Here is a 23056-nt window from a genome sequence, read left to right on the forward strand (position 1 = left end):
ATATCGATAAATAATCGATAACAGTATCGATAACAAAACCGATAAAAACATCGATTATAAGATTTTTGAGTCCCCAGAATTTCGAAAATCTCTAAAATCCTAAAATAGTTCCCAGATTGAGTCTCTGTGCTCTATCTATATCCTTTTCTCTATAATTACCGTTTCTAATCTTTCTTCCTCTATCTTCATCTTTACTTTTATCGGTATCCTCATAATCATCTTTTGCTTTATATTTATTTTTGTTTTTACTTTTATGTTTCTATATATATTTTCTTTATCTACATATTGCCCTTCACCTTTGCCCTTATATTCATAAGTAAAATTTTTAAATTTACCTTGGTCTTCATTTTTTCCTTTATCTTTAACCATCTTGCCTTTGTTTTTATTTTTACCTTTGCCTTTATCCTTTTCTTTATCTATGTACGTACTAACCTTTACTTTCATTCTTGTATTGGTTATTAGTTTTTTGTTAAATTAATAACATACATTCAAGAAGTATTTGTTTCCGTCCCAACCATTTCCGTTGCACCATTTCCGTTACACTATTTCCTTGTGCAATTTCCGTTGAATTTGTCAATTTACTCCCAACCAACCAACCGCCGCTAAAGAAGTTTCACTTAAAAATAATAATTTGAAAACCAGAAATGTCCCATAAATTTCTACTGACTATCCCGTTTTGGGCTACGTCGAATGCAATCATTACAATACACCATTTGACTTTCCGTCATGGAGAGTGGGTTTCCCGACAGTGCTCGAACGATCTTTGGACGCCTCATATTTCTTTTCCGTCGTGGGGTGGACCCAAAAAGCGAAATGTTGAGGAATTTTGCTCTTATACAGATTATAGCGACATTTGTTGTAGACATCGCAAGGTCATGCCTTGGCACATCCCTAACATTTCTTAAATGGCGGTGCTGTCAACTTTGGCCTGAGGCAACTTCCATTGCAGGTGTATACATCAAGAAGGAGAACTCATACGATGTAGCATTTTTCTTTTCAATTTCAGTTTTGCGTGAGAAGTCACAATAGAAACCAGGGTATTCCAATGGACTATTGAATATGTCTGCAAAACCCCACTAAAGCGCGTTTTCTTTCTGCGAGCTCCCAAGAAACGACACGGTTTTGTTGACGGCCCTCACACATAGTTTGCTCACATTGCCCAGATTGTAAGAATGGAGTATAATCGAGAAACTATAGCCAGTAGCCCCACTATGCACCACTTCAAACTTTGGTTTGCCAAATTTAAAAGGCATCCTGAAATATTTAATAAATTGCTTTCGAATTTAGTCACTGTACTTGCGTAGCAGTTAGTTGGTCAACAAATTGGCTGGCGGCTAACAATGCGAATGTCACTAGCAAAAAATATTTAACCTACATAAAAGTTGCACTTGCTTGGCGATGGCTCCCCTTCCTCAGATTGCTTCACTCTATTTGCTTGATGTATCAGCCGTAAAATATGTACAGTATATGTAATACTGCAAGCAAAAAGTAGTTATACATTGGACTTAATTTAAGCCAGTGAAATTCGGTTAATAATTGTCAGAACTAGAGGCTTAAATGAACCTCCTCAACCCCATGATGAATCTCCAATAAATATTGGTACGTATCTGGCCCAGGTTGGACAATCACACTAAATGTTTTTCAACATCTTCACGTCAAGGACGGAATTCTGCATATATGAAAAAGCGAACGATATTGACTGGTTAGATATTCAGTTAGTAGGTGAATGTCAGCTACATTTAAATTTCTCTATCTTTAAGTACCTTCAAAGCTTATTGTTTACCCACACAGAAATTACCACTACAAAATGGTTCGGGTCCAATAAAAAGGATTGATGATCCTTCTTTAGCGAGCTCGTCAGCGACTTTGTTACATTCTAGTACGCTTTGACCTAGTATCCGCATAATGCTGCTGTGCTTTTGCTATCTACTACCATAAGCATTAGGATGGTCTTCCGATTAAAGGGAGAGTTGGTCTGAAAGGCTTATACCCTTTTTAGAAAAGGCGAAACGGCATTCAATTTATGTTTTTAAATTTAAAAAATTGCAATAAAACTATTAACAGTAAACATAGCTTTTATTTAGAAAAGAGCAAAGCAAAATAAGTTCAAATTTTTTTTTAGATGAAAAGTAAAACAAATAAAAATCTGTGAAAATTTTACTTTTGGACTTATTTTTATATTAAATTATTGCATTTTTCTGACTTTTTTCTGATTTGAATAGTGCTTTGTCCGCCGTAGCCGAAAACTTATGATATATGATATACTGTTCATTCTCAAATAATCTAGGATACAATCTTAAAACTATTTAGGGGTTTCCCTTAAACTGGAAAAAGCCTTAAAAACTTCAAAAAACTCGAAATTTTATTGAGATTTCAAGATCTGTATGAAATGGAAAACCGGTTTGTTCCATAAAAAAAAATCCGTGTTATTCGATATTCGCAAAAACAAGATTTCAAAAAATCTCCTATAAGTACCAAAAAAAAAGCCGGTGGAAACCGGTTTGGAAAAACCGAGTCAATCACCCTAGGCTGTACCCCCGTCATTAGGCTTCTGCCTTGACGGAGCGCTGGGATTTTTTGCCTCTCCTTCTTATTGTTTTTTTTTCCTAAACTTCTCCCTTACCTCTGTTGGGCCTGCTACAAGGAAAGGTTCAGGCCTGCGGCAGCTGAGACCGCTAATTTCAGTCTTCAGACGATCCCTGTACCAAACCACCTACTAATTGGCTTTTCGTTTTTTGCTTTGGCACTTCTTAGGTCACGTCGAAGACAGATGTCGCAACATAGAAAGTTGTTAGAAATTGTTGAGCTCCTCAGCCTACGCATCAGCGCATACCAGTTTACGGACTAGTTAACCTTCGCATTGGGATGTACCAGTTAATCTAATATGTAGAATGTAGAATATTTGTTGACCAGTTTCCGCTTAACCGCAGGGATATTTTAGTTATTCAAAAAAATTTATAGCCACGCGCGCTCATACGTGTGACGCTTAGTTGTTGCTGATCGCATTTTGATTGGTGTAATTGAAAGTTACTGTAGTTGGCCTTACTTCCAACATACATACATATGTGCATACAAAAAATTGGTATGTAGTTGGTGAAATTTTCTCAGCTGCCACAGAACTGGCAAAGCAGTGAAATTGACTTTTACAACATTTCGGAAAAGACATCTTATTCTTATTATTATTTATTTTGATAAAGGGTACAAGCGAAAACCATTTTTTTGTGTACACTAATCTAGCGAGCGTCTAATTAAATTAATAAATACTTTCTTTTTGATAACTACTGCGGTAAATTGGCGTAAGTTGTAGACCGAGCAGAGAGCTATAAGCATGAAACGAATGCCTTACTATATTTTTAATTTCTTTTTTTTTTTAATTTTTTTTTACCGTCAACGAGGCGTATAAATCACGATTTTATCACATATCACAAATCTAGCAATTCCATCATTTGTCAATTTTTCAATTATGCTTTATGATCTGCTTCGGAAACTACTAACCAACATACATACATACAAACAAACATGCTTAAATACTTAATAAGACTGAACTGCTACCACAACTCCCGTGTGTTGTATGTAAGTAACTTTACTATGATCGCATTATGTGCAACTCCACAAATGGCTGTGGCAACAACTTTTACCCCAACAAGAAGTCCACATGCGGACGAGCGAGCGAGTAAACCTTTTGTGGCAGTTCAGCAGCAATCAATTTTCACGCATGCCACTTAAGGCGCTGCCAAGCGCGTGCAACATAGCGCGCATCACCAACAACAGCAGCAGCAACAACAGCAACAGCGTATACAAAAAATGCTTTAACGCGCTCGTGGCGGACAGACAACAGCCGCATGTATGTACATACATGCAGACAAGCTGACATTGTCAGTTACTAATTAATAATTTTCAAATTAAAATCCCATTAGATATGAAAATTGGATAAAGAAATTCTCGATAGCGCGCTAGGAGGCTTAACATTCATAGCGGCAGAGTGTGCGCTAGGCGAGCGCGCATACGGGCAGGCGCCGTACGCCGTGCACCGTGTGCCGTTGTATAAATGGAGCTATGGCGGCAGCACAACACCGCGGTTAGTTTATAAAGCAGGCGTAGACGATGGTGGTGAATATGCGAGATACCTGCTCCTCGCACGAATCACCTGCTGTGTTTTTGCTGCAGCGCTGCGCTGCATATTCAGTTAACGCCACATGTGCAACAGCGTGTCGCTTTTGTTATCGTTTTTTTTTTTTTTTGTAACTATTCTAAACAAACGGTCAATTGAATTGATAGCATCACTAAGCTGCGGCAACAAATGGTGCACATACATATGGGTATTCATATCGAAGACGGTCAGCAGGCGGTTGGCGCTGTCGCTGATGCGGTTGCGGCAAGTAAACATTCCACGCTCGAGCGCAGCAGTTGCGTTGGTCTTCTACGGTAGGCGTCTGTAGCCTTCGCTATGTTTGTTTCCTCCTCTGCTTGAATGGTGGTGCATATCCATTCATTAAAAATGCATTGCATCTCAAACCATTTGGCACAACGGTAGCAGGCGTGCAATTTGTAGCAGTGTGGCACGCGCTCCACTTACTTACTTGTTAATTTACTGAGCTGCATGCATTCTTGTATGTAAATGCATTCTGACATTGCAATTGCAACATAGCGCTCATATAGCGTATATGTATATGTAGGTATGTAATTGTAGTTGCACTATTTTGATTGCGAGAAAATTGCACCTGTGGAAACTTGGTCATTCGTTTGGCAACAATGAAGAGCGACACTGGCAGCCACTACATAGCTGCTGGGTTTACGATGTAAATTGTAAAAGTTTCCCTTTTTCTTATTGCTACATATGTACATATGTACATTAGGGTGCATCAATCTAAATGCAAAAAAAAAATAGGCGCTGTTTTTGCATCGGAATTATAAAATATATTATATTTTAAAGCTTGCGCCAAAATATTTCAGAAAAAAATTTAAATTCGAGTGAGCTGCAGCGATTTGAAAATACTTAAAAAAATCTAATTATTTCGGTTCCTCAGAAAATTTTTTTTAAACATTTCAGATATTTTGAGCTGAAACTCTGCTACTCAAATCACCTGAAGCGAGTTTTTGGAAAAATGTTTTTAAAAACTAAATTTATTAAAAAAAAATTGATTTTTGTAGTTATTTTTAAATCGTGCTAGCTCACATTAATCGTCATATTTTTCCGAAATATTTAGGCGGAAATATTAAAATATAATAAATTTTATAATTCCACTGGAAAAATAGCATTTTTTTTATGAGGCACCCTAATGTACATACATCCGTATGTATTATCTGATTTTGGTGAAGACTTTAATTTACTTTTGCTACATATTTCACACAAATTAGCCACTTTCATTTATTTTGCTTGGGTTAATTTGTGTTTTTATTTTTATTTAGTTGTTTTCATTTTTTTCATTTAAGCTAATTGGCTTTTTTGTATATTTGTTTTCATTTTCTTTTTTCCCATTAGTACATACATATTTATAACTTTATGCCAGCGTGGAAAATCGAAAGTTATTACTATTTTAATGACATTTCTATTTTGCATTTTATGGAGGGTTAAATACAATTTTCTTGTCATAAAACTTGGTAATATTTAACTCTGCTACAGATTTGATTTAAAGTTTAGAAGTCAAGTTCCCTATTACAGTACAAACGCTTCGTTCGAATTTTGTGAGATAAACTAGTTAGCCCTTTGACTTCCCGTACCAGGGTTTTAAAAAATGTTATTCTTTTTTATAAAACGCAAAAATTCGCCAAAATTTTGACTTTGACCAACTATAACTCAGCGTATTGAAACTTATTCATATAAATTCATAAAATGGCTGAGTTTAAGCTGGGCAAAGTCGAAATTTGGTAGAATATTTGCGATTGAAAAAAAAAAAATTACCAAAAATTTGTTTTATTTCGAAATTTGTTAGTAGAATAAAATAAAGGTGTGCCCATGATGTTTATATTTTAAGCACCACCCTACTATGTAGGTTTTTTATGTCAAATTTCTCAAAATTTCTGGTACCTACATGTTTTCTAATATTTTTCTTATTTTTGGGGTGCTTAGGCACCAAGTATTTTATGTTTTCCTTTGCACACTTGCATACGTAATAATATTTAATTTTTGATATATGTATGTATGTATACTAGCCCTAACAGAATTTTTTTGTAGAACATTGTAGGGCAGAAAAAGTGATAACTTTTATTTTTATTTTTTTAATTGATTTTTTATAAAAAAAAAATTGCGGAAAAATATTAGCATAGAAATTGGTACATTTATTGAGCAAAATTCGCTGTGCCAATACTTTTCTCCGGCAGTGTATATGGCCAGCAGAGTTTTCCACCAAATTTTGTAACTAAATCTCAAATGGTTTCTGTCCTCGCTTTAAAACGTGATCGTTTTGATAAAATGGTAGACAAGTTCTCCCTCATGGAAAGTAGAACGAAACCTTCGCTAAGGGACTAAAGTTTAGCGATCTCGCCGGTAATGTCCATAAAATAGTCTACCCACTAAGCTTTAAGCCGCCTAACTTCTTTTCACGGCGCACTGCTCAACAAGACTATCTAAAGAGTCGTACGTATATACATACGTAGGACGCAAGGCGAGCTATGCTACAAGTATGCCGAAGAATTGTTGTCCAAAGCAGATGGAAATTGTGGAATTATTAGCTGAAAGTATACCCAGTTATCAGAGGTGTTTTGAATCATAGATACTTAAATACATATATGTGACCTGGTCTACGAAAAGGGAGCTTACGTGCGAAAACTAGTTTTCTGTGAAAAAGCTGTTAAAAGTAAGCAACTCGTTTCGTCAGTTTCTCATTATCTCGTTAATTGTTCTCCGCGCCGGACGTCCAGTAAGTGTTGTTGTTGGTCCAGTAAGTGTTGTTGTTGGTCGGAATATTATTATAGTTCATCGTGTAAGTTGCTAGTGTGGAACATTTAAAAAAGTAACACTGAAGAAGTGACGTTTACTGTTTCTGTTGATTATCGTCTTCGCATTTCGCATGAAATGAAACATGAGTGTTGATGAGGAGTTCAGTGCCGTATACGGACAATATTTCCATGAAAAGGATGATGAAAACGATGATGAAAACTATGAAGAGAGCGATGATGATGAAGACGAAGTATGTGTATCTCAGGCAGAAGATGATACCGAACAAACTTTTGTTAAGATGGACCTGTATGTTGTTGATGTAAAGGAGGAGGAGCTGGTAACAAAATTTCTGTCAAAAGATTGTTGTAATAATGAATGCCATACACTGATACCACGGGAAATGATCGAGAGTACGCGGAACAATTATAATTCAATGTATTTTGTTCATTACCAATAAATTGTATTTTGTCGTATTTTTACTCTTCTTTCTCTGCATTTTTAGTACACTTCTAAGCAAGTTAGGATTTTCTGTTTTTCACCACGTGAAAAAGCATCTCATCTTCCATGCGAATCAACCAAAAAGTGAAAATTGATTTTTTGACACCTAAGCCCCCTTTCCGTAGACCAGGTCACATATATATGTATGTTTGAATAACATTTTGTGTGGCCAAGCCTTCAATTTAAATAGCCTTTACATATGTATATAATAAATAAAAGTTATTACTCGATATTTCAAATATTATAATAATCTATAAAATGTATAATCCATTTGTCTATATTTGTGTAGATACTCCATTGCCATCTCTGCCTTCCGCTCTGCCCCTCCACCAACCCCACTCAATTATCTTAAATCCATTTGCATTGACTTCATTTAATTTTTCATTGAATTTGTTGCGTCTTATCGCTGCAAAATGTAAATTGGTAAACAAGTCATCGATACCGTAAATGTCGCACGATTTGCGACGTCAGCGAAACGGGTGAATGGACAAAGGCATCTGTACAAGCGTACAAGCAGTAGCATTGTGCCGGTTTACAAAGCACGAAGATAGGGAGTTGATAATTAAAGTAAATAAAGAAGACCAACTTGTAATTGAATAGACCACACAAGCTGACCAAAGTTTTTGTTTTCAATAAATGAAAAGATTGTGTTACTTTACTTGAGTGCCTCGGTTCAAATTTTTTATTCTTCCTCTTGATTGACCCTCTAACCGCTTAAGCGATTCTGACCGAGTCCAATAAAGGCTGACAGTTGTTTCTCTTTTGTTCTAACTGTCGCCAAATGGAATCACCAAGTGAAGTCAAGCTCTTCTCCATCTTCTGATCTTTTCTTACTTCTATATCTAATATCGAGTATTAAATTTGTTTATGGCATGGTTTGTGTTTGTACTTATACTTAATATTGTTAACCAATTTTTTAATCAATCGTACATTTTATTCTGCCAAGATAACATAACACACGTTACGTTTCATATCAGATATAATCATTAACAATCCATTCAGTAAAAACCCAACAAAACATGAGTCATCCATTGAAAAGCTAAATTCACGATAAATCTATGTAGGTATGTACTACATACATATCGTCGTTTAAAGTACAAAACCGCGTAACTGACATTGGCTGCCAAAAATTGTATTTGCTCACACAAGCTCTTAGCTCAATCCTGATCCGTTGGCCTTGAAATATACTAGCCAAAAATGCGACTGCTTTATAAAAAAGAGAACTATTGTGAAATATGAATGTTTTTACTCTCTAGAAAATAATTTATGCAAACTCACATACGCGGTTTTGTTCTTTAAACGACGATATGTAAGAAGGGAGTTGCGGCTGCCGTCGACATTTTTTGAGGAGCGCCGAATTCCCAATTTCAAAGTGTTGTTGTATTTATAACTACACATACATACATTCCAACATGTGATGAAGAAAGGGTGTCGCTCACCCGAACAGAGATTCACTATACCCGGGTGTGTGGCTAGAAAAGCGCCGAACCCCGACCGGTATCCAAAGTACTCTGTTACGGACAGAGTTTTTGAAGGGTCTCCAACCAGGCTGATCCTCATCACGCATCATATGTCGCGTTGTGGTGGCTCTTAAATTGGAAAGAGATTTTCTTTGAGATGGCTGTTAAAGGCTAGGAAAAAGATTTTTTCTAAAGAGCACTTCTGCCCATAAGGAAACTACGTGGACAATTTTTTGGGCTTTTGATTTGTTATTCTATGCTTTTAGGATGCGTTTAGCTGATTTTCACAAATTTTAAGGCACAATATTTTTACAAAATATACAAAAAAAAAGTAGTCAAACTGACCCTTTGGAGAGCAAGAGATACATGTGTTTCCAAAGAGTTCTTTGAGCTGTTTTTCGGCGCATTAGAAATATGCCTCATTTAATAGAACATTTTTGGAGAAAAAACAATATTTGTGCCAATCAAAAAAAAAACGAAAATTAAAATATTTTTTTATTTCAAAAATGGTTTATTTTGCCCTGAAGAAATCATAATTTATACATTAAACCGTAATACTTTTACACATAGACTGACTTATATTTCATTACAGAATTGTCTCTTAACTACACATATACTAGACATTTAGTTATTATTATATTATATTTATACGATATTTAATTAGATATTATTTAAACATAAAAATAAATATATCGTCGCTTGGCGTGCAATACCGCGTATATGATAGTCCGAAAATTTCCCAAAAGTGCAAATAAGCTTATTTCCTTCTAAACGTTTTAATGGTTTTCCAAATGAAATTATTAAATTGGAGCTTCTACTAAAATTATTGACCATTATATTTGTGAAGTAGGCCAACACTGAGACAGCGTACCAAAAAAAAAAATTTTTCTCAGCCACCTCTTACGCGGTATTGCATTTTGCCTATACGAGGTATTTTTATATACAGTGACTGAAACAAGTATTCACATGTTCATTTTTTTTTTATATTAAAAAAAATGTTGTTCATGCTTTACCCCAAAACTGTATTAATCAAAGTTTCAAACTTTATACAACATTTGGAGACATTCAAAAAATTTTATAAAAATTTTGAACTTTTTTATAAATATTTTTTTTTTATAGAACCAAGGAATATGAAACAAGTAGTAGCATTAAAGCAAAAGCAAAATTTGCATACATTTATTTTGTTGTTGCTTATGGTCTCTAAAGTATCAAAAAAATATTTTACTTTTTCTAAATCAACCTTATCTTGAGTTTCATTTTCCCGGAACCGGTTCACTTTTCACTAGTGGGTTTCCACGGTTTTACTATGGGCGGAGGACAAATTTTTGGGTGGACTTTTTTCACGCGGAAATCAGGATAAGGCAGAATATCACATGTGAAATGAGAAAACAAGTTTTATTTAAATTAAAATTAAAATCTGTGCCTCCTTTTTTCTTGATAATTTTTTTTGCTTCGATATGCACTGAGCCACTCTTTGTGAGACCCAATAATCACCGTTTGTGCTTCTGAGTAAAGCGAACATTCCAAAAGAAGGTTTTCAATCGCTTCTTTTTATGGCAAAAAGTTTCACATTAAAAAAGATTTTGGCAATTTAGAACTTTCGTGAAAAAATAATAACAGTGTTTGACACTTTAAATAGCAAATAATTCGAAAAATATGCCTTGTGTAGAACTTTTGGATAGAAGTTTTTAGGAATTTAAATTGCACTTGTTTTTCAAAAGAGCCGTAAAAGCCATTAGCAAAAATACAATAAATTATTAAAAATTAACTCGATTTTTTAGCCGCTTGAAACTTGCACTGAAATTGTATCGGCTATAAAACTGACTACTCAAAACGTTTCTTAAAACCTCTATAAAAATGTTCAAAATTTTCATGAAAATTTGTTTAAATTTTCTAAATGTATAAAGTTTAAAACTTTCATTTAAATTTGATCTTTTTTTAATTTTCTATTAAAAAGTTCGAAATTCAGATGACATTTTTTTTTGAATTTTTTTTATATTTTGCAAACAATTTTCAACTTTGACTTTTATGGTTCTGAACAAAATTTCTATAAAAAAATAACAAAAACTTTTAATTCGCAGAAAAAAATATCAAAATGTGGATACTTATTTTAGTCACTGTATGTGTATCTACAAATAACTGCTTGAAATTTTTCAAACTGTATCTCTCGTCTTTTTTTTCTTACTTATGATATTTACAAGAATCACAGCAAATGCTTTAATACAATACTTCCCCTTCTGGCTCCCTTTTTCGCTCTCTCTCTCTATGTCCCTGCTCCTAATACACCTCCTGCATTCACGGTTGCTCCAACTCCCATACTGACGGTGCCGTTGGTTGGCGGTTAACTGCACTATTTGCATCACTATTACCATAAAACTCCGGCACCGCCGACGACAACTCCGGTATATATTCCATTTTGAGTATAATTTTCACCTGTTGCAATGCGCAATAGAACCCATGCAAATGCTGATAGATTGCATGGAAACGATTACGCAAACCAATTACATCGACAATCGGCAATTTGGCACAAACCACTGCCAACGCATCCACCGCTTGATCATATAGAATGCTACATTCTGCCGCAATGTTGATGAGCGGTTGCAAGCGGCATTGTGTCTGAGGTGTGGCCACCGAGAGTTGTTGCAGTGTCAGTCCAGCGAAAATGGCATGCTGCAGCGACAACAAATTTTCCAAATAGTCAAAGATGTCAGTGCACAGCTGAAAGCTGCGAGTAAAAAAGAAGTAGATTTAGATTTTTCATTTAGTTGATTTGAGTTGATGTTTAGTTGTCGGGCATATTCACCATAAATTCACATCCCATTCCTTGGTGATGTCGGCCTCCAGTGCACCATTGAAAAATGCGTAATTGCAATGAAAGCGTGACTTGGCGTACAACAACTTCAGGTACTTCACAATGCACACATCGATGGCACCCGTTTGCAGCGCCCAATAATTAACTAAATCGTAGATTTTTTGTTGATACTTCAAGCTCTGCAACATTTCGAGTATTTGTGGTGTACCAAAACGCATCGCCATATGCATTAAATTGCAATATTTCCAAGCACTAAAACGGCTGACATACAAAAGCTGTGTATCAGTCAGTTTCATGAAAGTTTGTGCGCCATCTGTGCGATGCGTGAGCACAACAATGGTGCGTGCGCGTAGACCATCGAAAGGTTTCTCCTTGGGGTTAAGCACTTTCTTAATGTGCTTTTTCTACAAAAAGTGGAACGTTTATAATAACAATTCAGTTTTAGAACCTAAATAATTATTTTTAACAAAATTCGTTACCATATCGGCGCGTTCTTTGCTGAGTAGCTCCATTTGATATTGGAAAAAATAAAATAAATAAAAATTGCGACCTTTATGAATTGCTGCTGTGACTCACCGTTATTCTACCTCAACTGAGCAAGTACTATGAATGAGGTATAATAAAAACAAAACGAGTCGGCAACGAAATTTACTTATCTCTTCAAAACAACACAAAATCGTTTGTATCTGCATATCCATAAACTTATTACCCTGCTGCAAAAAAATTATCAATTGATAAAAATAATCAACTTGTAGAATTTCTATAAAATATATAACTTGTAGTTACCTACAAAAAGCTAACTTGAAACTAGTTGAAAAGTAATGCAAGAGTAATGCAGACGTAATGGGGAGATTGTTTTCTTTAAACAAGTTTCTATTTCAATATCCCCATACAAATTTTTCTTTGAATACACTTTCTTTCTGCACTTCACAAATACTTTTTCGAACTGAGGACAAATAAAAGGAAGATCGATTTTTTTATTATAATTTTGAAGTTATATCTGACGGAGTTCAGTACGGGACCACCTACAGCAGAATATGTAAACAAATATGAAATATAATAAAATACAATAGATAAATAAAAATAAAATAAAAAATACTTTGTTACTCTTATGTATATTTTATGTCCAAAAGTAGTTAGTTACAAGTTAGTTGACATCTAATGCAGAGGTAACCACCTTTGACTATTTCGTGGCCATCGCCATAGAAATATAGTTAGCTTTCCTCAAAGAAAATATGCAGATAATAGTTACTTTTTAATCAACTTCAAGTTAACTTATAGTTAGCTTTATTTCCCGCAGGGTATTAATAATAACTACAGCACCGACAAAAGTTTTGTTTGTGTTTTATAAGATTGCATATAATTTTGAAATTTTTGTGCTATGTTGAACTCGGCCAAAATCGCTTAAGCTGTTATGGCGCTAGTGGAGAAGAACAAGACATAATTCATACATAGGAAGAGCTAGCGGAAAAACTATTTTCCTCAAATTTTTATCTAACAAAAAAAAATGCAGTTTGCAGAGCCACCTACCGACATGTAATTCGACCCACTTAATACCGATCTGAGGTCCGTTTTACTCGTAGACCTCCTAAATTTCTAGTTAATTGTGAAAATTGTAAAAAGTAATGGAAAAAAATTCGCAATTTAATCTACATTTTGAAGGTGTCTACATATTAACTCAGTAGGAGGAAGACTTTAGTATTGAGCCTAAATTTCGCGACTGCACTACACTTTCGTTTATTGAATAATCACCCTAAGTGTCTTTTGCATTTGTGGATCAGTATAGGACACTTTTCCGAGGTGTGTCGTGCAGTTTTGATATCTATCCTGCGTCGCTACTCCGTGTAAATTCCCAGTTTGGTCAGCTGAAAGTTCAGTCTGCAGTGTACTATCAGAATTCTTATAACAGTTCTTAAGTTATTTTTGGATTAATTCATACCACTCCTTAACGCGGTTTAGGTTATATGTTGCTAAAAGTGTTTTGGAATGCTCTGGACCTGATGGTTTGTCCCAGCAGCGCTTCCTTTGAGCCGCTTCCTCCAGCCGGACCAGAGCAGAGAGTGTCCACTTTCCAATGTCACAGAAGGGCTCTGGGCCGATGAAAGGTGTTGAAGCTCCTTTCTTCGCAAGTTAACAGTCTCAAGGCTCAATAAGTTACCATAGGTCATACTATAGGCGCGCCGATCCATCTTAGTATTTTGGGGAAACATCCCCAGCTCTTTTCTGCCATGAAACTATATGTCGTGTACAATCTTACAGCTTTCTTCGCAGTTTTCTCTACGTACTTATGTTTTCCGGAAAATAGGGCAGCCAAGGTATTTACGTAACCTCTGAGAAAATAATCAACAGGCGTTGAATCGCACGATCTTGGTGGGCTCTATTGGTTCGTTTCCGGAAATGGCGCGTTCACCAAATAATTTCTTCATTAAGTAGTTGGAAAACCTGCACTCAGCCAGTATTCCATTCGATTGGAAAACGACGTAATCATGGCTCAACGCGCGCCGTTGACAGTAGCCGCTCCCCCCTTTAAATAAGCAAAAACCAACGATTGTACCGGCACATAAAGCGCAGCAAACAGTGAGTTTTTGTAGATTTAACCATGCCTCGTGAATCTTTCGTGAATTCCAAAGAACGAAAAATGAGCCGTATAGTAGTAAAACAGCGGGTTGACTAGGAATTGACTTTATACCAATTGAACGAACGTACAGCACAAAGGATGGCCATTCGGCTTTAATTCCTGCAGCAACTGGATCTTCTAAGGTCCAAGAGCTTTGCGAAAAAATTGTATAAAGCTGCTGCGCACGATGGCGAATAGACTCATTATGGTCCGCCTCAGTACTATGCTCTACAGTAGCAGCTGTGCGGATGTGTATTATTATTTGTCTTTGGTATATTCATGATGAATTGGCAAAAAAAAATTTAACAAAATTGATAGTAACGGTGCCAGATCTGACCAATTAGTTAGTGACCGTTTAATTGTTATCGGAAAATGAAAACTCTAAAAACACGTAAGCGCCATTTTTTTCAAAATGTTCTTACGTTTTTTTTTTTGCTGTTGGGGCTCGATATCACTTGAAATTAAATTTCACCGCTAAGCAGTGTTATTGTATTCTTGTCAGCAAAGCCCAAAGCTACATATAAACTTTTAGCAATTAAATTTTTCCCTATCACTTTGCTTATCAATTATTACGTTTCCCACTTGCTTACATATGTACGTACATACACACTTATCATAGAGTACAACATACAATATGCGAAAATATAGACAATTATTTATACATACTTTTATGTCAGATAAGTACGTATGTATGTATATATATATAATACATGTGTGCGACTTAACTGACATACACAGATCCATACCAAATGTTTGTTATTTATTAAAGCGGTCATAAAACTACACCGTGCGAAGTAAACCAATTCGAGAAGATATGAAAATTGATGGGGAAAATGTGCAAAAGCAAAATTAATTATAAATGCTTATGGCTAGCTTTCACTAAGGTCCGTTTTCCCATTGACAAGTTAACTCTCAATCGGCAGTTAACTAAAGATTTTCAGTACAAAATATAAAAGTTAACTGCCGAATGTGTGTTAACTCTCTGCTGTGAAAACGGCCCTAAGCCATTTATTGGCAACCAATATTGTTGACGTACATATTTTGATACAACCTTCTTTTCCTTAATCCATGACGTTGCTGATTATACATATTGGTAGTCAAAAAACTAGCGGACAGCCTATTGAATTATTTAGCTCCGTTTGACAATATGGGGGGGTCTTCACACCGTTTTCTTGGTTCGTTAGATCGCAGTTTTACGTACATTTAGCTTTTTTTGTTTCATTGGGTTTCATTGGGTTAACAAAAGTAAAATGTACCTTAAACTGTAAAAAAAACTGCTAACTAACAAAGCAACATTTCCAGTGTGAAGACCTCTAATGTATTCTCACTTGTTTGACAACAAATGACATTTAATTTCGGATAGTGCAAATCAGGGATGTGTGCCAGTTTTAAACCGGATTAGCCGTTTTTTCTTCTGATATTAATTAACTGAACCATTAACCAAACCTGAATTTTCCACGAACCTTTTTTTATAAAGATTTGAAGCTCGTTTCGACCAATTTTTAATTGAAAAATTTTATACATTAAATTTTGAAAGTGTGAAAAAATTTCGCGGAAAAGTAAAATATTGGTTTTTTTTTTCTTTTATAAACTAAGAAATGTTTACATTTTTCACAGTTACGCCCGCTGGCGAATATTTAAGAAAAAGCTAAGTCCGGAAACGGGCTCCACATACAAAAAGACCCCCTTTAGCATTATGAAAAAAAAAAATAATAATACACTTCTTTACGTCACTAGAGCAAAATAAAACGCTGCTAAGGAAAAAACTATATTCGCAATTTGACAGCTCGAAGTTGGTTTTAGACCCATTGCCTTTTCGGCAACTTTGGTTAGAATTTCATAGACAAAAAAGTGTACCCGCCCTAATGTACCTACATATGTACATAAACAGAAAAATAAAATAAACTTGTGTATACATACGTAAATATAATCATGAATTTATCCAATTCTTCATTCAAATTTCAGGTAACATCTTGGATCACCAGTGATGGCAATGATACTCTGCAACGTTTTGCCAATCTGCAGTTCGACTGTGAAACCGCCATAAAAGAGCAAGAACAGGAATTCGAAAAATATTACTTTATTTCAATGGTAAGCGTATATACTTAACACTTTTCATTCGATTTTATAATAATCTACATAAGAAATTTAAAGAATCTTGCAAAACCAATTTAAGTTAAAGGGCAATTCTGTAAGACAATTGCAAATTCTGGCACCTGTCCCGAAAGCTCTTTTCTGTCTTTCGAAAGACTAATTGACCTACTTGGAGGTCTTAGCGTTTTTCATTTTGTCTTTTAGTATGAAGTTTTTTAAAAATTACATACTTATTAAAACAAAAATATTTTTCTTTTTAATACAATCAATTTAAAGATTATAAAAATTTATAACAAAAATTGATTATTCAAAAAAAATAATAATTTAGTTACTAAAAGCTAAATGACATTAAAAAATATTTTTTTTTGTAATAAAATCTAAAAATTGGAAGAGTTAAATTAAAAGAAAAAAAGAAAAGCATTAATTAAAAAAAAATAACAATTAGTTCCGAAAACTTGAACGAAATCAAAAAAAAAGATATTTTTAAACAATAAAATCTAAAACTTAAAATGAAAATTAAATAAAAAAATTTTATCAACGAAAAAGAAGAAATTAAATAAAAAAATAAAAATATTTTTAAAACAAAAAATCTAAAAATTAATTTAAATAAAATCCAAAAATTAAAAAAAAAAAATTAACGTAAAAGCAGAAATTAAATAAATAGCAAAAATATTTTTAAAATAAAAACTCTAAAATTTTTTTTTGTAAATACAGTGCTATCTGGGTCGAGTGAACTAATTAATGCAAGACCAGTTCATAGAAAACAGATTGTTCACTATATCCAGATTGAGTTTTTTGTTCTTTACAATCAATTTTATTGCGCAGTGCGTCTTTTAAAGTAAAATTTTTAAGAACTCTGAAGTGTCGTCTTTTCACACAGTTAATCCCAACACATGTTTCCTGTTGTAGTTGTATCGTTGACGTAAACGCTATAGCGGTAGGCCCAGGAAGCGTGAAGCCTCGATGGGGTCTGTCCATAAGGCCAGACACATTATCCGGGTGGGGTTCAGGGGGCATGCGAAGAGATGCTGCGTGTCATGGAGCGTCTCTCCGAATGACGGGAATTCATTTGGCACATCTGCATTTATTCTGTTCAGGTATGAGTTCAACCTCCTGCAGTAGCCCGATCGAAGTTGGGCTATGTGGTCCGATTCTCCCGAGGCAGACGAAGCTCTGTGTAGTCCACGTCAGGTGGTTGCGTGTCCAGAACGGCATTCACAGGTCGATAGTCTATATAACTCGGGACTGGCTCTCTTTGAATTTCGTTCAAGGCCTGTCGGTAAGTTGTTGGATTCAGAGATAGTTTTATGAACCCCGGACTTCGTCCGTCAGTTCATATATATGCCTTCTGACGTGCCGTGGCGAGGGTTCTTCCGCAATCAGATGTCTTTTTGGGTGCTAACATGATAACACCCTACTAGGAATTGCTTGCAGAGCATTGTATTATGCTCCTTAATCGGCAGCATGTGTGCCTCGTCGCGCAGGTGATGTTGCGGCAACATCAGAAGGAATCCTGTCGCTTTCTGAGTGCAGTGTTTTGGCAGGTCTGCAGCTTATCCACTGCGTCCTACTAGTCCCCGGTAACCACACAGGCGCTGCATATTTGAGAACCGGCCGGCCTATTGATTTGAACGTTGCTAACAACGTTTCTTTGTTTGCCGGCTAGCGACTTGAGGACTTTGTTGGGGCTTTATACTTTATTGACAATTGCGGTTGTATGCACCGAGAAGGAGAGCAGACCTTCGAAGGTTACACTGAAGACCTTCGGGTTATTCAACGTCGGAATTGGTTCGTCATCGACGAGAATACCCAGTTGCAGTCTGACCTCCTTCGTACAAGTGGTGAAAAGCGTTGCTGAGGATTTTATAGGGGAGAGGGTTAGGCTCCGTGCAGTGACGAAGCGAGAAAGCTCGGCGAGATAACCATTATTGAGCAATCGTCAGCATAAGACACAATCGAGACTACCTCTGGTGGTTGAGGGAGCTTAGAAATGTAAAAGTTGAACAGTAGTGGGAAAGGACACCACTCTGTTGAACTCCCTGTTTTATTTTCCAAGGTTTGCTCGATTTGTCTCTAAAGATCACTGACGAGTTTCGACCACTCAGGTAATTCGCCGCCGACCGTTTGTCTTCTGGTAGCGTTACTTCAATAGTTCTCTCACATGGGGAGTTTCGGTTAAGGCCACGAGTTATCTGGCTGTTTATGGCGTCAAGTGTTGTTGTTGTGCTGTGCACTTTATGGAACCCATGTTGATGCTTCGCTGGGGTTGAGTAATTTGTGTAGTGCGGGAGTAGAAGGTCTCTAGTGTCTTCGCAAACGGGGAAAGGAGAGCTATCGGGCTAGAAGACTCTCCTTTGTTGGACGGTTTCCCCGGTTTAAGCAGTGGAACCACTCTCCCCACTTGGTTGTTGGGGTTTGTGCAGCCTTCTGGTCACTCTACGTTTAGCTTTGTCCGCCGGAAGATGCAGTATGAACTGTCGGCTAAAATAGCTCGCGCATCGCTCCGGGTCGGACGAAGCGTGGTCGCCAAAAAATATGCAACTTTGTCGTCATGCTTCGTCGGATTGGACAGTGACCTCACGGTTGACCAAAGTGTGTTCACACCAGAGGCAAAGTTACAAGTCTTCAGATGGTCTTCACACTTCACTAGTTGCCGATTCTCCGAGTTGAGAACCCCTTATACGGGGATTTACGGGATCGGCCTGGCGAAGGGATTATCGTTTTTGTTATTAAGTTTTCGTTAGAGTTTTGAGTTTGGAATGAATTGGCTTTAAATTTTGTTCACTCTACAAAGACTCAAAATTGTTCACTCTATAGAGTACTTAATAGAAAAATTTTCATGGTCACTCTTTCGAGGTGTTCGTAGCATCGGGTGTTCACTCCAGCCAGATACCACTGTAATATAATCTAAGAATTAGAAGAGTTAAATTAAAAGAAAAAAGAAAAGCATTAATTAAAAAAATAACAATTGGTTCCGAAAACTTGAACGAAATCAAAAAAAAAAGATATTTTTAAATAATTAAATCTAAAAACTAAAATGAAAATTAAATAAAAAAAAATTATTAACGAAAAAGAGGAAACTAAATAAAAATATTTTTAAAACAAAAAATCTAAAAATTAAATTATGGTTATGTAGACCCGACTGTCGTGAGAAGAGTGCATATACACTAATTCTTGGACAACTACTAAAGAGATAAGAGCGGCCTTTACATCAGCTTTGGAACTCCCTGCACACCCTGATTTGATTTTCGCTTCCTCCTCCTAAGTCAGCAATCTTCCAGATAATATGAAGTAGAAGCATTTTATGATTCATAGATCCAGATGTAGCGTTGTGAGACGCCACTCAACACCAGCAAAGACCGCCATTGTGTAGTCCCTTGCCTACATCCCGACTTCAATCTTTGTTACAAGGTCGTGTAGTACTAAGTAGGCTGATCAGAAAACATAGTTGACTCTTCAGTCGCCACCTGTGGTTCCATGTATCGGTTATATCTGGTAGTTCTTCTCGTCTTTCTAGCCACCTTCATATCTCTATTTGCGCCGTAAATAAAAATTTTCAACTTCTTGAGATCAGCGTATATTTTTATTTAAGATTTTTACCAAAGTATCCCCTTTTACTTATTCGTTCCTCTACCATCTCTCGCCCACACAGAAACACTTGGCCAAGGGACGCGATTTGTACGATGCTGCAATCAACGTGGAGGCGCTGCATGACAGCGCCGTCAATCTGAAATCAGCGCTCGACTGCTTCGCCGAAAAACTAGAGTCGGCGCGCGAACGCATAGAGGCTGCATCACGGCTGCAACACCTGCTGACGGTACACAATCTCGAACCACATGTGCAGCAGGAGATGCAGCGACTGGCCGAAGTGACTGGTGCTACGCTGCTGCTAGAAAAGTACCGCCAACAGCAACAGCAACAATTGGGGCAAGAAGAAAACAGCAACATTGAGCAGTCAACGACAGAGACAACTGAAAATGTTAGCCGCCAAGTTGTGTGCAGTGATGCGCCAACCAACAACAACAAACCAAATAGTCTCAACCTCAGCAATAGTCGCCACAGCAGCAATTTGAGCAAACAGCAGCAGTTGCCGCAGCAACTACAACACGTGGCCGTCATCACTAGCACACCAGTGCCGCGCATGAATCGTTTGAGTCATCGCTCCAGTTCGGGTATTGGTTCCTTCGATGGGCAGACGTGTCAGTGTTGGCGCGAAAGTCGCAATATGGAGGATATGGATGAAATGCTGGATGTGGATGGTGAAGAGTTGGAGCTGGAGGATGGCGAGGAGGAGCAATCGAAAATTGCCGACTCTGGTGTGGGCGGCTGCGAACGCTGCGAAGGAAATCCCAAATTGACGCGGGTATGCTCGTGTCAGAGTCTCAATGAGGCGGCAAATTTGTATGGCAAGAGGTAAGTTGGGAGTGAGGTGTTGTTAAATGCAATTATTGTCTAACAGCTACATATTTATATACAACAATTTTAGTCACAACAGCGATGAATTGGACTTTGAATGTTACGAACGACCCGTTAAGCGTTACAATGATATACATTCACCCATGGAGGCAAATGCACACCTACAATACCACGCCTCGAGTTTGGAATTGTCGAAGCTGGAAGAACTGAGTTGTTTGGATCCGAAAATACAAAAGTGCGTACATAAATAATTACTTAACTACTTTTAAATATACATACATACATACATAAATTTCATTAAGCGCGCTAACCTTGTGTTGCTCTTCCCTTGGATTTTCTAGAACGCTTCTATTGATCATGCGTGAAATGATTGGCACTGAACGCGACTATGTACACTCGTTAAATTATGTTATTGAAAATTATGTTGACGAGTTGTTGCGCGAAGACATACCACAGCCGTTACGCGGCCAACGTAATGTCATTTTCGGCAACATTGAGAAGATCTTCGAATTCCACAAATGGCATTTTCTCAACGAATTGGAACGTTACGAACGTAATCCGTTGAAGATTGGCAGCGCCTTCTTAGAAATGGAATCGAAATTTTACTTGTATGCGCTTTATAATAAAAATAAACCGAAAAGTGATACGCTGATGAGCGAATATGGCACCGCATTTTTTAAGGTAGATATGGTGTGAACATAATTACTTATTAAACTCGAATAAAAAATTTATTATAAAATTAGCCATTGATTTAGCGTTTATTTTTTTTACTGTCGTTATTTTTTTTTTACTGAAACCTTTTTGATCAACATATTTGTGCACTAGGGATGAGTTGTAAGGGGTTGAAATTCGATTTTTTCCGAATTTCGAACATTTCCCAACGATACAATTATTCGAAACGAAATTCGATGGTAAAAATTCGATTTATTCAAATTTTCATTTTTTTTTTTTGTTTACTGAAAATTTAAAAGGTTGTTTGTAAAAATGCTAACAAAAATCGATAAAGTTATTGAATTGAACTTATATTAATGTAATTAATTATTCGTAGGTTATTCTTAGCTTCACAACCAAAAATAAGTTTATAAGTTTATGTAAGACTTAAAAAAAGCGACGTAAAAAAATGTCAGAAAAAATCGATAAACGTTTCAAATTTATCATGTTTTTTATTTAAGTATGAAAGAATCAATCCAAAAAAAATTACAAAATGTTTGTAAACACTAAAGACGAAATTCGATTTTTTTAGAGTTTTAGCACCACAAGTTCGATTTTAAAAATTCGCTATTTTGGAGCTAAAATTCGACTAAAAATCTAATATCGAAGCTTTGAATATCGAATTTACCCATCCCTAGTGTGCACAAAGTAGTTTTAAAGACGCAAATATGATTGAAAAAATCTCCAAAGAAAACTTTATTAACAATCAAAATGCTAGAACTTTTTTTTTGTTTTATTATTTATTTATTAAAAATATAATTATAAATTATTCAAAAGGAACTAGCGACAAGGGCTATCAGTATATTTTGATTTTTTATTTCTTTAAGTAAATTTTATCAAATTTTTCGTTTAATTTTATTCAAGCCATTTCAAATAATTTAATTTATTTTGTTTTTATTTTTTTCTTGAATTTAGTATATTTTATATATTTATGTTTAATTGAATTTTTTATTTAATTATATTTTTTATTATTGAAAATATTTATTCTTTATTTAACATAATTTTTGGTTATTTATTTTATTCACAAATTTTCATTTTATTTTTTTGAATTCATTTTACTTTGATTAAATTTACTTTCTTTTTATTTTATTGTGTTTTATTACTTATTTATTTTATTTCTAATTTCAGTTTTTTTTTTATTTTTTAGTTAGAAAATTTTATTCCATTGTTCTTTCATTATTATATTTTCTTTCATCTCATTTTTTTTTAATTTACATTATTTATTTATTTTATTTTGTTTCTTTCTATTTCGTTTTCTATAATTATGTTGTATTTGTATTTGATTTTTATCTTGTCTTTATAGTCTCTATTCGTTTTATTTTTTATTCTGTGTTTACTTTATTTGAATTTATTTGCTTTCATTTCTTATTTTTATTTAATTTTTTTGTTTCTTTTAGATTATATGTTTTTTTTTATTTACATACGTGTATGTATTTTTTGTTAAATTAAATTTTTATTTATTTTCTATCTTTTTATACCCGAGCGCACTTGTGCACAAGGGTATATTAATTTTGTTCACATAACGGTTGTTTGTAACAGCCAAAACGAATCGAGATAGATATAGACAA

At 35.4% G+C, this 23056-nt stretch overlaps 2 protein-coding genes across 6 annotated transcripts in view; one reads left to right on the plus strand and one right to left on the minus strand.

Annotated features, from left to right (window-relative positions):
* Pura (Puratrophin-1-like) overlaps positions 1-23056 on the plus strand; it is a 254730-nt gene that overhangs the window by 224420 nt on the left and 7254 nt on the right. For all 5 annotated transcript variants that reach the window (XM_017633296.1, XM_017633311.1, XM_017633318.1 and 2 more), the window contains 4 exons: positions 16233-16358; positions 20014-20774; positions 20848-21012; positions 21119-21458. In XM_017633296.1, coding sequence (XP_017488785.1) covers positions 16233-16358; positions 20014-20774; positions 20848-21012; positions 21119-21458 — 1392 coding nt within the window. The remainder of the gene's footprint in view (positions 1-16232; positions 16359-20013; positions 20775-20847; positions 21013-21118; positions 21459-23056) is intronic.
* Positions 10880-12324, minus strand: LOC108377066 (huntingtin-interacting protein 1-like). Its single transcript, XM_017633336.1, has 3 exons — positions 12130-12324; positions 11642-12054; positions 10880-11563 (listed from the first exon to the last, which is right to left on the minus strand). Exons 1-3 carry the CDS (start codon positions 12160-12162, stop codon positions 11134-11136), a joined length of 876 nt encoding a protein of 291 aa, XP_017488825.1. The 5' UTR covers positions 12163-12324; the 3' UTR covers positions 10880-11133.

This window comes from Rhagoletis zephyria, unplaced genomic scaffold (genome assembly GCF_001687245.7).
Source record: "Rhagoletis zephyria isolate East Lansing unplaced genomic scaffold, Rhagoletis_zephyria_1.1 Rzeph_scaffold_00104, whole genome shotgun sequence".
NCBI classification, from domain to species: domain Eukaryota; kingdom Metazoa; phylum Arthropoda; class Insecta; order Diptera; family Tephritidae; genus Rhagoletis; species Rhagoletis zephyria.

Bases quoted from the DNA above. Each gene is read 5' to 3' on its own strand.
- LOC108377066 (XM_017633336.1), bottom strand. From the start codon at position 12,162: ATGGAGCTACTCAGCAAAGAACGCGCCGATATG. The intron at 12,055-12,129 runs GTAACGAATTTT...CACTTTTTGTAG, and splicing joins GCAAAGAACGCGCCGATATG to AAAAAGCACATTAAGAAAGT. The intron at 11,564-11,641 runs GTGAATATGCCC...TTTTACTCGCAG, and splicing joins GAATGGGATGTGAATTTATG to CTTTCAGCTGTGCACTGACA.